This window comes from Peromyscus eremicus, chromosome 4 (assembly GCF_949786415.1).
Source record: "Peromyscus eremicus chromosome 4, PerEre_H2_v1, whole genome shotgun sequence".
Classification (NCBI taxonomy): Eukaryota; Metazoa; Chordata; class Mammalia; order Rodentia; family Cricetidae; genus Peromyscus; species Peromyscus eremicus.
In genome coordinates, this window is record NC_081419.1 from 90,722,084 (window position 1) to 90,737,395 (window position 15,312).

Sequence of the window (15,312 nt, forward strand, 5' to 3'; positions counted from 1 at the left end):
CCCTCACTTCCTGATGCAGAGTCAGACGAGGAGCAGGAAAAGCTGGGATTTTTGTCATATCCAACTCAGGGGCTCTGAAGGGAGAAAACCAGTTCATTGACTTTCTACTGGGGAGATTGCTGGACCCACTTCTGCAGTTCGTAACCGTATCTCTGCTAACTTTTCAGGCGTCTACAATGGAAGAACAGAAGGAAAATGAGCTAGATTACGAGTAAGTAACAGCCACTACGAGAGGCGGCATCCAGGCACCAGGTGTGAGGCAGGTCGCTGGCCATACCTTCTCTAATCTTCCAGTCACCTCTCCCTCCTCTCCCCCGCACCCATCTCCCAAGTCCTTCACTCCTACAGGAAGTGGTAACTACTGTAAATACACCACCCAAGCCAGCCCTTCCAAGATAGAACTCCATTTTCCAATATCGTGCTTCACGTCACTCAAAAAGAAATCCCCGGGGCCGTACTACCCTATTCCCAGTTAAAAACTCCAAAGGCAAACCAATGGATGATTTTACATGCTAGAAAAATTTTAGTCTGAGCCTCCCTTGACTTAGGTACTCTTCCTAAAGTTATCATTTCACTCACAGTTTTTTTCAAAACAGATGTTTGTGCTGTTGAATGATGTTCCTGAAATATAAGTATTACTCACTGAATGGCCCTCATATGAGAATCTCAAACATTATAATCAGAAATCAAAGGGAAGGGGAAGCAAGGATGGAAAGATTGAAGCCCTATCATGGTGGTAGAGACTTCTGTCTCTGAATGAAGCAAACAAACTCAGAAGTGATGGAGCAGGTGCCTAGATAAAAATAGTCAATAAAAGTGTATTGCATAAGCATGTTTTGAGAACAATTTAGGAAAAGGTTGCCATGGGAAACAGTTCTCTCCAGTACAAGGCTATTTAAAGAAGTGAAGCTTCTCTTGAAATCAGACTGGAGATGCATCTCAAGATGTCCCCTGCTGAGTTGAGAATTACGAAGACTTTGTAGGGTGTGATTCAGATGTATGAGTATCCAGGAATGAAAATAGAAAAGCGTGCTCCCAGGAAGAGCACAGCGGATGAATTACCAATTTTCTAGAGAGCCCACTTGGTCCACTGATCTTTGCCTTTGAGATAACCGGCCCTTGTTTATTTGGGGGGCTGAGCCTATAGGTCAGAAAAAATGGAAATCTTAAGACTGGCACAATCAAAGAAGAACATTATCAGTTTGAACATGGACCTTGAAAGGGATATGCAGAGAATAGATGAAGCCAACCAGGAGCTTCTTCTCAAAATACAAGAAAAAGAAAACGAAATCCAGAGGTAAGTCTAGGTTTCATGATGGAAGTTCTCAACCTGAAAGAAGAGGGGTGGGGGAGACAGACAAAAACCCTCAATTTTCCTACTTTCTCTAGTGAACTCTATCTCATGTAGCAAACAACTATCATTCACTCTGATATTTTTCCCTAAGACATTCCAACACAGCAAGCTTAAAAATATTTTACTTAAAAGACTAGGCAGAGCTTTCCTTGAGTTGAGGAACACTGGAGTGTTTAGCCTGGGATAAGGCAGTTCTTTCTTTATATGGCTTGGAAATGACCCGATTCTATGGACCTGAGAAAGAAGAGTTTCTAACTTGAGATGCACATGTAGTCATCAAGCCCTGAGTTTTATCACTTCTGAACCTGGCCATCATGGGTCCTTCTGGCTTACCCTTGCATCATTCAGGCTGGAAAGTGAGATCACCCAGACTGGAGACCCTGCAGAAGACGATGATTGGGAGAAGGAAAACTGTACTGTGATGGAGAGAGAAAGGGCTCTGCAGGAGCTGGAGGAAGAAACAACCAGACTTGTAAGAATGATACTGGGGAAAGCAAGTCCATGGGCTTCATCCTGGCCTCACCCTAGAGCACAACCCTTTCAACTAAGCCAGTCATTGTAAATCTGAATTGGATAAGATCTTTAATCCCACATAGCTGAAGTATCATTTCAATATAAAGTCAATATAAACATGTAATTAGCATATTTTCATTCTTTCTTAAATGTTTTTGAGATTATAATTACATCATTTCCCTCTTCCTTTCCTCCCTTCAAACCCTCTCATGTACTCCACTCAGCTCTTTTACAAGTTTATTGCCTCTTTTTTCATTAATTGTTGTTACACGCATGTGTGTACATTACTAAATATATAAATGTAACCTGTTCAGTCTGTATCTTGTTACTTGTATGTACTTTTTCAGGGCTGGCCATTTGGTATTGGATGACTATATAGTGTGTTCTTCTCTGGGTGAGACTGTTTCTCTCCAGTATTTCTTAGTTGACTGTACTGTTGTGTAGGGTTGAGGCCCTCATTGACCTTAGTGTATCTATTGGTGTCATCCTTCTTCAAGTCATGTTTAGGTATCCATGTGGATGAGACTTTATGGGTGTAGCTTCTGACATTTCTAAGAGACATAGCCTCACATGAAATTCCCTGTTCCTATGGCTATTACAATTTTTCCTCTTCCTCTTTGGCAAGATCCCTGAACCTTAGGGGCAGGAATTGTATTAAAGATATATCAGATGGGACTAGGTCCAATTCTGCATTTTGGTCGGTTGTGGTTTTTTTGTGATGTTCTTTGTCTGGTGCAAAGAGAAGTTTCCTTGATGAAGGGTGAGGACTATACCTGTCTGTGGGTATAAAGAGAAACATTTAAAATATGACTGTGCTGGTTTAGTAAAGTGGTGGTAGGTTCTCCTCCAGGATCCATGACTTCGCTGGCCCTGGGCAGTTGGCTAGGTCTCAGTACCTGGCATGATTTCCCTCTTGTTGAGCAGGTCTTAGGTCCAATTAGAGAGCTGTTGGTTGTCATCAAGGTGTAAATGCCACTATTGTATCCTTAGGGTTATCATGCCGTGTTGATTGGTATTATGATTCATGGGAGGCACAGATGGATAGGACTGTTGGTTGCTTCCCTCATTTGGAAGCTTCCATGGAGCATTCTGGTGCCATGAAACCTAGTCCTAGAAAGGAGGCTTTAATCTAATCTTGTTTGCATACAAAGACTATGTCCATGCATGGGAGGGAATTGGGGAGAATAAGGTTTCCCAGGTAATATTTAGTACTGGGAATGTAAATATCTATATTCCTCATATGCTGCTGATTATTTCACCTGTGATTTAATTTCAAAGTCTACTTACATTGTACAAATAAGTTCAAACTTCTGTAAGAAAAAACTGCCTGGTGAAATGGGAATACCAACTGAATAAGAGTAGATGATGTTGCCAGGCGGTGGAAGCACACACCTTTAATCTCAGCACTCGGGAGGCAGAGGCAGGTGGATCTCTGTGAGTTCGAGGCCAGCCTGGTCTACAGAGTGAGATCCAGGAAAAGGTGCAAAGCTATACAGAGAAACCCTGTCTCAGAAAAGAAAAATAATGTTACCATGATTCAGACTTACACTCTGGTCCTTTCTCTCTCCAGGAGAAGAAGAATGAGGCTTTGGTCCACAGTATCTCCGAACTTCAGAGAAAGGTAGGATGGGACTCTATGTTCCTCAATGCCTCCACAGCGTCATGGCTCCCAAAGAGGCAAGATAAGGAAAGTAGATTCGGGTATCAAAAAGGCCTTAGTTTGCCATGGATCCCTCTCTCTGACCCACTCTCCTGAGGTTAAGGCTCATGTCAAAAATCCATGAATATTCTCTAAGTGTGGAGTGGAAGGAGTAGTGGGTGAGGTGTTTGATGATTTCACTAGCTCTCCATTCTATCACAAGAAAACAGATTCTAATAGGCACTCCATAACAGTGCTTAACCAGAACTTTAATGAGAAGTTAACTTTACCTTCAACAGAGACTATAGCACACACAACTACCCTTAATCCCTAAAGATTTCCTCTTGCACCCCCCTCCACATTACAGAGAACTTAACACGGTTACCCTTTCTGACTCGCCCTGAAGCTCTATGTAGCCCCTCTTGAAATGGGCTTGGGAGGAGTACTTGCTGACCCTAACTAGGTCACAAGACAAGTAGACATGGGTAGAGCAAAGATGGATCCACAGGACACCAAGTATCTTTCCAGGCTGTCTCCTCGAAGCTTTCCTATAGCTCTGACTCCTAACCCACACACACCAGAGGATATCTTTTCTCTCTGGATATTTTTAATAACAGTAGTTGCAGCAGCAGCAGCAGCAGCAGCAGCAGCAGTAGCAGTGTTTATGTTTGTGTTTGAAATGTGCTTTTTATTTGAAACTGTAGCTTACAAGGAAATCACAAAAGGTAGTCAGATATGAACAAGGTGATCTGGAAATAACCCCAGAAGAGTCAAAGGTAAGTGCTCACGCAATCTCGGGTGGGTTTGATCCATATGGCCAGGAAAATGGCTGTCAAGATAGACACGGTCATCGAAGTCGCTGCAAATTCTTGGTGCTTTGGCCTATACCCCATGAGGTCTTGGTCTCGCTCTGTAGCTAAAGTTTTCCTGGTTCTGTTCAGCTCCTGCAGCCCTGTGGCCAGCTGCTTGGACCCAAGTAGACACACAGAGACTTATATTACTTATAAACTGTATGGCCATGGCAGGCTTCTTGCTATCTAGTTCTTATGTCTTAAATTAACCCATTTCTATAAATCTATACCTTGCCACATGGCTCATGGCTTATCGGTATCTTTACATGTTGCTTCTTCTAGCGGTGGCTGGCAGCGTCTCCTGACTCAGCCTTCCACCTCCCAGAATTCTCCTCTCTCCTTATCCCACCTACACTATACTTCCTGCCTGGCTACTGGCCATCAGCATTTTATTTATCAATCAATCAGAGCAACACATTCACAGCATCCCCAGCATCGCTCCTCTGTCCTTACTCCAGAATTTCTCTCTGCAGCAGATTTTATTCTCTCTACTGTTTGGAAGAACAGAGCATATGTGAGTACAAATTCTTGAGGGTGTGAAGTCCCTCACTTAAACCCTGGCTCTAGCACTTAATCTGATGTGTGTCATTAGGCTATTTCATCATGCTTTCACAGTCTCGGCTTGAGGAACAAATAAGATTGTGTATATAGAATATTCTTTCATCTTTGTGTTATCCAAATGTCCAGAGTTATCTAATAATGTTGACGTTGCTACTTAGAATTCTGGCTGAGGTTACGCATAGAGGCCGACCTAGGATCTGTATGTCTATTGTCATCTGAAGGTCAAGTAAGGTGTATTTATTGATTGCAATCCAAAAAGGATGTGCTCACTTAGTCCCTAAACTATTCAATGATCTCTATTTTCTAAACACACAACGAACGTGAAGCATTTCTTTAATTATGTAAGGATCCAAAGTAAACCACAACCTATCTAATCAAAAGTGCAAGAATTAGAGATTTTTTTTTTGTACTGAGAAAGAAGATAAAATTCTCTCTTGACATTTTTGTCCAGAATCACATCTTTGTTCTAATCCAACTTCTCTATACATTCAAAAACCCACACTACTTGAAGCCTCTGAAGAAATGGAGATGCTGAAGATAAAAGCAGAGAATGGAAGGATATCGAATTTATGTCCCATCTTCTGCTGGCCAGTTTAGTACTGGGGGCCGCACACATAGGCAGTCCAAAGCCAGCAAGCAAACCTGCTTGACTGTACTCCTGTAGGAAACATCTGGGAAGAAGGACGTGGTGGTCTGAAGCTGCATCAGGAGGAAGTTGGAGATAAGACCAGAAATGGTTATAAAGACCCTGACTACACTTGTCATATAAGCAGCCAGGAGACCAGTATTCTCCAGAGATCCTTTTGCAGAACAGGTTTTGCTGTAGGTAACCCAGCCATAACCAATAGAAAACACACTGGGTCTGGCTATGGTGGCTGTCAGCATCTCAACCTTTGTGAGAACTCCTTCCACCCTTTGCTGGAGAAGGTCATTAGTCTGTGAGCCATCTGTTCCCTGGCGTTCTGCTGTGGCTATTGTGGGATGCACAGTATCTCTTTTGCTTCTTTTCTTCTAGCATATTAGTAATCAGGCCAGCCACTGGAGGAGATATCTGCTCCCAAACCTTAGGACTCACACCATTGGCCTGAAAGACTAGCTCTTGGAGCATCTGGATGACTAGCCTTGATGTAATTAATTGAAGGGAGAAGTAGCTGTACGGAGTGCAGATGTCAAATCATGGCATCTAGACGGAAGAAGAAAAATAGAGCTGAGTAGAGAAGTGTGGTGATTCTGCTTGGCCTCCAACACACACATCCCAAGTACAACCCCTTCTCTCCATCTGTTATCCTGTTACTCTCTGATTCTGAAAGTCACCATAACAAGGGCAACTGAAATCGTCTCAGTAGCTATTCTCCTTGCTTCTTATTTTACTCTTAAACCATCCATTTTCTATACCAGGAAAAAATTGTTCTTTCAAATAACAAACAAGACTTTGTCTTTATATGTCAAGTCCTCCCATGGATTCATACTGCAATTAGAATAACGATTCAAACTCCATATACCAGCTCCAGGGTCCTATAATACAACCTAGACAACTCCTTCTAGACTCTTTGGAAATGGTTCTCGACCGTCCTAATGCTTTGTTGTGTTGTGGTCATGTTGTGGTAAGCCCAACCATAAAATTACTTTGTTGCTGTTTTATGACCGTAATTTTGCTACTATTGTGAATCATAATGATATGCAGATGGGTTTAGGTGACCCCTGTGAAAGGGTCATTTGACATCCCCAAAGGGGTCACAGCCCACGGGTTGAGAACAATTGATCCATGGGGTTGTATAACTCCTTTTAGAAGCGACAAGGTCCTATAACCTAGGCCACTCCTTCTAGAAGTTACGAGGGCCCACAATCTAGGCCCTATCTACCTTCCCTACCTGTGCTACCTGCCATACTCATCTACCTGTTCATGACCACCAAATGTGCACTACTTCCTGACCGTAGCCTTGGCAATAGCTTCCCCACGAAATGTATTTCTTTCAGATATCTATCAGACTAAAATTTAATATTTAGGTCTCAGCTCAAGCATCATCTCGCTACAGAGGCCTTTCCTGCCACCTCTCACACCACCCTCTTACACCTCTAACCAGCACTGCTCACATTGTTTTTATTGCCTTGTTTGCAGAGACCATTATTGTATTGACTCTTTTGTTATGTCCCCAACTATAAAGAAAGCTCCTCATGGAGGCAAAGGGCTCACCAATCTTTTCTCTCCACACATACAGAGAGAGAGTGAGTTTGTATGTGTGTTAGTTAGTTTACTATAGTGGCCAATATAAAATAGTGTTTTTCCAAATAGTTAAAGAGATAAGACAGGGAAGAAAGAATATAGTGAGGGATAAAATACTGAGCAAAAATCCTGGACCAAAATAACTACAGAGCAAGTTTCGGGATAGCCAGGCCTACACAGAGAAATGCTGGCTTAAGGTGGGGGGCAGGGGAAGAAAAGGGAAAGCCATGTTCTTTAGAACTCGTAAGTTTTGACAAAAGTAGCTTAAAAACTGTAGAGTCCAAAGGCAAAAGTAAAAGACAAAGTCTTGGTAGGACAAGTCTGTTCAGCTGCAAAGCGCTGGATGTTGTAAGGCCCCCATCGACTGTAGCCTGACCCATCAAGAGCTAGCAGAGCATCAATGAGATGATGTGTCTACCTTGTGCATTTTCATCTGGTAAGGCTTTTGATCCTTTCCTTTCAACAGGTTAAGTTACAACAGTTGGAATCTTCCTGTGCAGACCAAGAAAAGGAGCTTGCCAAGGTAAGAGCAGGGACTCCAAAGTTCTTCCCAAGAAGGGGAAACATAATCCTCCAGCAACCTAACATATCCCTCAAAAGATTGATGTATCATCAGCTTCCAGAGTCAGGACCATCATGGATCTAAATAGTGGGTTTAAAAAAAAGAGGGGGGAAAATAAACCCAATCCTCTAGATTTTCTTCAGGTAAACATTTTTACAGAACACACCCCAACATCCGTGTCTAACACATACTAGTATCCATTCCTTTTCCAAATTTCCCCCAAATAATTTCCATTTGGACTATAAAATACGATTTATTTGTCCCCCAAGATGAAATGAATTTATATATACAGCAAAGGTTTACACTGAGGGTCTAGAAACAGGGGTGGACCTATGTACTTCTCCTCTTACGGCAATAAGCGGAGAAGATGGAAGAGTACACTTTGGTTTCCAGATAATGGAAGACTATGTGTTTGTGTCTCAGCTCTGTGAAGATCAAGCTCTCTGCATAAAGGTACAGCTTCCCAGGATATAATGTAGCCAAGCTGCCCAAGGAATACTACCTAGGAAAAGTGATCTCAATATGGTACTAGGAAGAGCCTGTATGGTCATCAGTTCCCAGCACATATTACCCTATTGTCCCTTGATTCTTGGTAACTGCTGATATGCTATCTCAGTGTCTGTGTTCTTAAATTAATAACAAGAATGTCTCTTTGTCTAACCCCAGTTACGCTTGGGAACCTATCCACCACTGAGGAGTAAGGGGAGAGAAGGTGGTGGATTGAGAGGATGGGCCCATGGGAGTGCCAAGCATTCTTTGTATAGTCTAGTGAAAAGTGCTTGCATGTTTAGAAGAATCATAAAGTGCCCAAGTAGTAACTGTGACTCCCTTCAATTCTCTTTAAAGAAGTACCAGGAAGCATTGAAGAGGATAGAAGAAGAACTGGAGACTGGATTCCTTGAAAGAGAAGTGTGAGCATTAACCCAGGGACATCCTGCTTTAGTGGCAACCCTTTCTCAGCTGAGTCAGGCTCAACTCTTCCCAGGTCCCCTCTGAAACAGAATGAGCCCCTTCTTTTGTTATCTTGTTAGAATCACAGTCTTAGAAGACTATAGAAACACACCTCCATAACTTTATCACACTGCCACGTTATCATTTGGGTTAAGATTAATTGCATAAATATGCATTTTAAAAAGTGCTGGTGTCTGAAATCCTTGGTAAGTGGGGGTATTCCTCACTGTTCACAGGATGAACTTAAAATCATCATCATTCTTACTTCTAAATATGTAAAATTGTAATCATGATATAGGCATGAAATGCACTCCTGGAGATACTGACAATATGTGTTCTGAAACTGAGAACTGTGAATGAACTCTATTGAGCTATGAACACTAAAAACTAAAAATGGCAAGACTCTTGCTCTCCTTCTCATGTGTAAATAGTACAGAACCAAAACAATGAGCCTCGCCTCCATTATTTCACCCTTTGTGAGCTAGTCTTAATGAATATGCATTTCTGTTTATTAAATTTCTGGAGGGTCTTTGGTTCAAAACAAGAAGTCAAAACTGTGTAATCCTCTAAGTCAGCCATTTACAAATGGCAGCACAGAAGCCAGGTCCTAGGCCATGGAGGTCCTTGATCCTGAAGGACACTCTCAGGTCTTTCTAGATGCTTTTTGGGAATTAGATTAGGACTTCACTGTTAAGCTGATGTTCTGGAAGAGAGTTGTGTAGTAGAACTTTCTGCGCCATCCAATAGGAAGCCACTGTCTACTGGTGGCTGACTTCTGAGTACTTAGAAGATGAGAAATGTAGCAAAGGAGCTGAGTTTCCCTTTAAATTTATTTAAACAGCTATAGGTAATGGCTATGCTATTGGATAAAGCATCTTTTAAATAACCATCCTGTGTGTTGTGAATATTTGGATGCTCTTTTGTGTCCAATCTCTTTTGTGGTTCCTTTTCCTCCTAGATCAAAAGTCTTAAGCATGGATTCTGAGAGAGAAAAGAATAACAGCCTAAATAATAAGGTAAGAATTCCACTCCTTCCACTCAGTGCCTTCATGTACAGAGGGAGTTTCCAGGAACTGTGAGTCACCAAGTAGATGTCCAGTTTTCTCACTGCACTTTGCAAACATTTCCAACTTTACTCACCCCCAACCAAGATGCAAAGGAGCAATTGTCTATCCCACTTTCACACATACAAAAGACAGATTCTCAAAAGCTAACCTAAGAATTCCAAATGACAGCTGGAAAGGGCATTAATGGAGGGTATGCTGTGTAAGAGGAGGCAGATGTAGCACATGCCCTTTCTCTCCTATAATCGAAAATGCTTTTCTGTTCCTCCCAACACAGTCTTGAATCTTTCACAACACAGGGCACCAGGTATCTGACAACATGTAGCTGAAGTTGCTCTGTAAGTTAAAACACAGAAAGTCGTACTTCTTAATGTCACATTTCAGTGTCTGCCCATAGTTAGCATCATGAAGTCACCAGCTCACAGGCAAAGGTCTGAAGTCATAGACATTTTTGGAAGGAGGGTACCAGCCCTTTCAGTGTTCTTGTTGTCTCACACCAACAGGCACACTGGGTCACACTGGCCTTCAGGCCGGGGTTGACAATCACCAGAGTTTTCATGCAGTCAAGATAAATAGGTTTTTGTTTGTTTGTTTTAAGATTCATTTATTTTATGTATATGAGTTCTCTATCTGCATGCCACAAGAAGGCATCAGATCCCACTATAGATGGCTGTGAGCCACCATGTGGGTGCTGAGAATTGAACTCCGGACCTCTGGAAGAGCAGCTGGTGCTCTTAACCACTGAGCCATCTCAGTGCCATTTGTTTTGGTTTGGTTTGGTTTTAATCTCAGAAACAGAAGACCATCTCTTTCCATAAGAGAAACTACCAGATGTTAACTATGGTCCTGGGATCCACCAGACATTTGCTTCTGATGGACCATGCTCACATGTCCTATACAATCTCAGAGGCCCATTGATGGATTTCTTCTTAGTAACAATCAGAGAAAAATATATTTGTCTTCCCAAAGCCCAATATAATATCAGGAGGATCCACTGGCCAGTGATGTTCAAGTGCCTTCATTCAGGAAAGGCTGCCTGAGTAACTGAGCACCTGCCATGGCACTCTAGTCTCCTCAGGCTACAGAACCCATTTCCAGTATCTGATTCCAGCTCTATTGGCTTCAAAATGTGGGCAAAACTCCTCTTACTCTTGACTTCAAAAAGGACTTTATAAAGGCGATAAAATATCTGAGAAAATATTTTGGAAGAGAAGTATCAAAGAAATCCAGCTGGACAAGTGGTGGTGCATACTTTTAATCCCAGTGCTCAGGAGGCGGAAGCAGGTGGGTTTCTATGAGTTTGAGGCCAGCCTGGTCTACAGAGGGAATTCCAAGACAGCTAGGGCAGAGAAACCCTGTCTCAAAAAACAAACAAAAAAGGAAGGAAGGAAGGAAGGAAGGAAGGAAGGAAGGAAGGAAGGAAGGAAGGAAGGAAAGAGAAAAGAAAAAACCCAAAAAGAAAGAAAAGAAAAGAAATAAATCCAGAAGCCTCCTTTTGAGATTACTTTAGTCCTTTTGAAACTTCTCTCTTAGGGCATGTCTGTATGATTCCCATGGGCTATAAATTCCCCTTGGCTAAGTAGAAAGTAAATGAGAAATTTAAAGAGCTAGGAATGTGGACTCTGAGGGCCCAGTTTGTAGGTCACTTACCAGTTATATTATTACCTCATTAATAATTATCTTTCTCTACTTTAGTTTATATCAGTCACGTATGTGTGTAAAAACCAAGGCTGAAAAAAAATGGCTCAGCATTAAGAGTGTTTTCTGCTCTTGAAGAGGACTCAAGTTCAGTTCTCAGCACCCAAGTCATTTAGATCACAATCACCTGGAACTCCAGCTCTAGGGGATCTGACACCCTCTTTTGGCATCCATGGGTGTAGACGAATTTCTACACAGTTTTATTAAATAAGAAACACAGAGCCAAATACAGAGGTAATAGCCAAAGAGATCAGAGAACTAGCCAAGAGCCATGACTAGCCTTATCTTACCACCTCACCACCATGGCTTCCCCAGAGAGAGCTTCTTCCCGTCTAACCTGTGTTTTTATTGCCTTCCTGTTCTGCTTTGTCATTGGCTCTAAGCCCAGCCACATGACTTCCTCATCATTGCCTGTCTATACAGACCCCCAGGTCTCTATGGTTGGTATTGGGATTAAAGGCTCGTGTCACCACGCTTGGCTATGTCCTGACCACACAGAGACTCTGCCTGCCATGTGATTGGATTAAAGGTTTGTGTTACCACTGCCTGACTTCTGTTTATGGCACACTGACCTCTGATCTCCAGGCAAACTTTATTTATTAACATACAAATAAAATATCACATTTCAGCACAAATAAAGTATCACCACACATGGGCACCCAAACCTACATACACATATCCACACACAGACCCACATAAGTTTAAAATGAAATAAAATAAATCTTTACAAAGCAACTTTCATCTTTGAAAATTACATCTATTTGTACCTATATCAAGAATTTGTAAGATTTATGTCAATATAATATTCAACTGATGATTCACTAATGTTACCTGGCAGCTTTCAGAAAGTGCTTATTTCCTATTGGTGTTTCTTCCAGGATGATTCCTTCACCAAAAAGGCGTCAAGGTTCAGTAAAAGGTAAGCAAGACCTCTTCCAGTAAACTTCCTGCAAAGCTAAGGAGCCATCCTGGCAAAGAGCAAAATCTAAACTTGATACACACACACACACACACACATACACACACACACACACACCCTATATCAGCAGAATGGTGTCATGAGCTGTGTAACTCACTCTTAGTGACATGACTTCTGATCCCAAGGCATCTGCGACTCGACTCTCCACTGTCAGAAATCAGCAACTTAGTGATGAGGAAGCGAAGTCTTCATTCTCAATCAAGATGTGGCAGCTCCCACGTTAACTCCCTTACTCCCTTGTATGGTTTGAAGTAGCTTGTTGCATACAGTCTCTCTGTAGCACTGGTAGACAGGAAGTAGGGGGACAGAACCCCTAGAAGAAAGTGTTTGTACCAGCATCTAACAGCAGACATAACAAACAGAAAACATTTGCGGAAAGAAATCCCTAATAGTATCCAGCACACAATAGAATTTGTAAACTTTTTAAATGAACAGGATGCCACATTGAATACCTGAGCACATGTGAGTCCTGAGGGAAACATTTGACAGCAATTAACAATTAGTACTCAGTAAGCCCCTCACGTGCAAGAAAAGGTCAGATTATGTTCCATAGGATCCGATTAAGAAGGCATAAAGAAACATATATTCAAAGTGGCACGAAGTATGGTTTAGAAAGAGTTCCATCAGGACAGTTAAAATTATTGGTGCTTAAAAGTCAACTCCAATTGTCTGGGAAATTTGGTTAAGGAGAACACCCTTTTATATCATATACATGAAGTATTGCATGTTCCCATATTCCTAGCTTAAGACATTCCTGAGACAATGAGCAGAATGCTCCCAGAACCCCCAGGCTGCTCCTCTAAATCATAACAGCAGAGTCCAGCAGGATTCACTGCCATAGTTAATTCCTTAGAAGTAGCCTGTTAATTCCTGTCCACACTCCAGTGCATGCATGGAGGGCAAAACTAATAATGAGTTTGCAGATATTTACAAACCTGCAGGGACTTTAAATAGAAAAATGAGAGTATCTTTCTAGACTTACTTTTGCTTTGTTGTTTAGCTTTTTGAGACAGGAAATCACTGTGCTGGTCTCCCTCCTGCCTCGCCTCCCAAGTGCTGGGCTTCCAAACATATATCATCACACTTGACTTAAGCACATCACTAATCAAATGAAAGGTTGACAAACAAGATCCTATTAAAATTAAAAACCTTTGTTCTCTGATACCTGAGAACCAGGAAACGTTATAAAAGTGGAAGAGTTTAGAAAATTACACGCGATGGAAAATTACACCCACAATACATAAAGAGTTCCTGTCAGTCAACAAGCACAAACTACCATGGGCAAGAGGAAGGAAACACGTAAGACCAACTAGCCTATGGACCAATGTTCACTTTCAATGTTCATTATGGAAATGTGAATTGAGGCCAAATGAGTTCTTGTTTTATAACTGTTTGACTGGCAAAATCTTAAGCATCTGATAAAATTATGTTGGAAGAGGTGTGGGCCCACAGAAATACACACTTAGATGCAACTAACTACTTTGGAAAATAATTGGAAAAAAGTCAAAACTAAGGGAAAAAATGAAGTTTCATGATGAGAAATGGCACAACAAAAATACAGTAGGGTGCATGGAAGGAGTAACTGACTAAGCAATGGAGTAAATTAAGGGCTGACAGCGGAATACAGATGTGAGAAGCACTCAGGTCTGAGTTTGTATTCTGTTCCAGGTTTCGTAACTCCTGATTAACAGTTTCTGGGGTTTCTCTTTCAGGATTTTTCGCTCCCTCTTTTTTACCACACTATTTTTCATTAGATTGCTGGGGTACCTGATCTTCCATTTAAGCTTTATAAATCCCGACCTCCTCAGCAACGCACTGCCCAAGATACTGAGCAGGGACGTCTTGTGGAAGCTGCGGTGCTTCCTCTTTCCATCTCTCACACTTGAGACAGAAGACATGTTACCCCACTGACCCCAAGCTGTGTCTGTGGTCAGCAGAAGGCAAGAAGGACACAGGCTTATAGATGGGAGTTGGCCAAATCCGTGGAGGGTAGAGGTATGCCTCAGTTTTTCCCTCGAGGTTGGGACCATGGTGCCCATTTGTCTCCATGTCACTTTTCCAAGATTAACCTTGCCCAGTAAAGAACTCTGTCAGTGAGTCTCTGGATGAATGGATAAAACGAACGGTACACCATGGTGAACAAACCTGGCTAATTTCAGAATTCTATAGATACTTGGAAAGATAGCACTGACCATGGATCTCTGAAATCTAATGACTGGTATCCCTGCAATGCAGAAGAGCTTCCCCACACATACTACTTACAGTTGAACTTACATTAGACTCTAAAGTAGTGTCAACTAACCTAGTGTGTGTACCTGTCAACAGACTTGACTATAGTGTCACATATCAGATACTCGGGAGACTAAGGCATGAAGACCATGAGTTCAAGACCAGCAGAGGCAGTATAGGAAGGTCCTCTCTCTAAAATAATAATAACAATAATAAATAAAAACAACAATCAACAACCACCAAAATCTCTGAATATAAGAGATTATAATATACTAGGCAAGGCTGGAAGAAGCCTCAAAATGTCGTCAGGTTTCATTTCCTTTTCTTTCTCTTTGGTCCTTCCCCTTTTAGTTCATGACTGTCAGCACCCTAAATTCTGTACTACCCCATTAGCAACCTCTGCAGCATGAAATCACCTTTGCCCATAGCTCTAGTTGCAAAGCCCAGAGAACACAGGCTGCCCACCCTGAGGTAAATAGTTTACCTCCCGTCCCACGATCACTGTGGCCAGCAAGACAGACTTTCTGACTGGTCAAGCCTGAAGCAGCTGTCCAACTCCTTGTTAAGGAATAGGAAAGGTAAAAAGGAGAAGAGGAACTGGGAACTGGCTCAATGGGTAAGAGCCTTTTGCTGTGGAAGAATGAGGACCTGAGTTCAAATCCCTGGTCCCCATGTTAAAAAAAAAAA

General features: G+C 41.9%; 1 protein-coding gene across 4 annotated transcripts; it reads left to right on the forward strand.

The window, feature by feature from the left end:
- Positions 1-96: 96 nt before the first annotated feature.
- Tmco5a (transmembrane and coiled-coil domains 5A) lies at positions 97-14,493 on the forward strand. 4 transcript variants are annotated; one of them, XM_059261120.1, is made up of 11 exons: positions 97-211; positions 1,148-1,297; positions 1,703-1,826; positions 3,438-3,488; positions 4,211-4,282; positions 7,609-7,665; positions 8,098-8,157; positions 8,551-8,615; positions 9,614-9,671; positions 12,296-12,336; positions 14,109-14,493. In XM_059261120.1, the coding sequence occupies exons 1-11, from the start codon at positions 177-179 to the stop codon at positions 14,305-14,307; spliced, it is 912 nt and encodes a 303-aa protein (XP_059117103.1). In that variant the 5' UTR covers positions 97-176; the 3' UTR covers positions 14,308-14,493. The 4 variants fall into 4 exon arrangements, with proteins under 4 accessions (XP_059117103.1, XP_059117099.1, XP_059117101.1 ...); XM_059261116.1 differs by lacking the exons at positions 12,296-12,336; positions 14,109-14,493 and having other exon boundaries at positions 123-252; positions 9,614-9,749; XM_059261118.1 differs by lacking the exons at positions 12,296-12,336; positions 14,109-14,493 and having other exon boundaries at positions 166-211; positions 1,132-1,297; positions 9,614-9,749.
- Positions 14,494-15,312: the final 819 nt, after the last annotated feature.

Excerpts from the sequence above, each read along its gene's own strand:
- Tmco5a (XM_059261120.1), top strand. The coding sequence starts at position 177 with ATGGAAGAACAGAAGGAAAATGAGCTAGATTACGA. Across the intron at positions 1,827-3,437 it reads AGGAAGAAACAACCAGACTT|GAGAAGAAGAATGAGGCTTT; the intron begins GTAAGAATGATA and ends TTCTCTCTCCAG. Across the intron at positions 9,672-12,295 it reads ATAACAGCCTAAATAATAAG|GATGATTCCTTCACCAAAAA; the intron begins GTAAGAATTCCA and ends TGTTTCTTCCAG.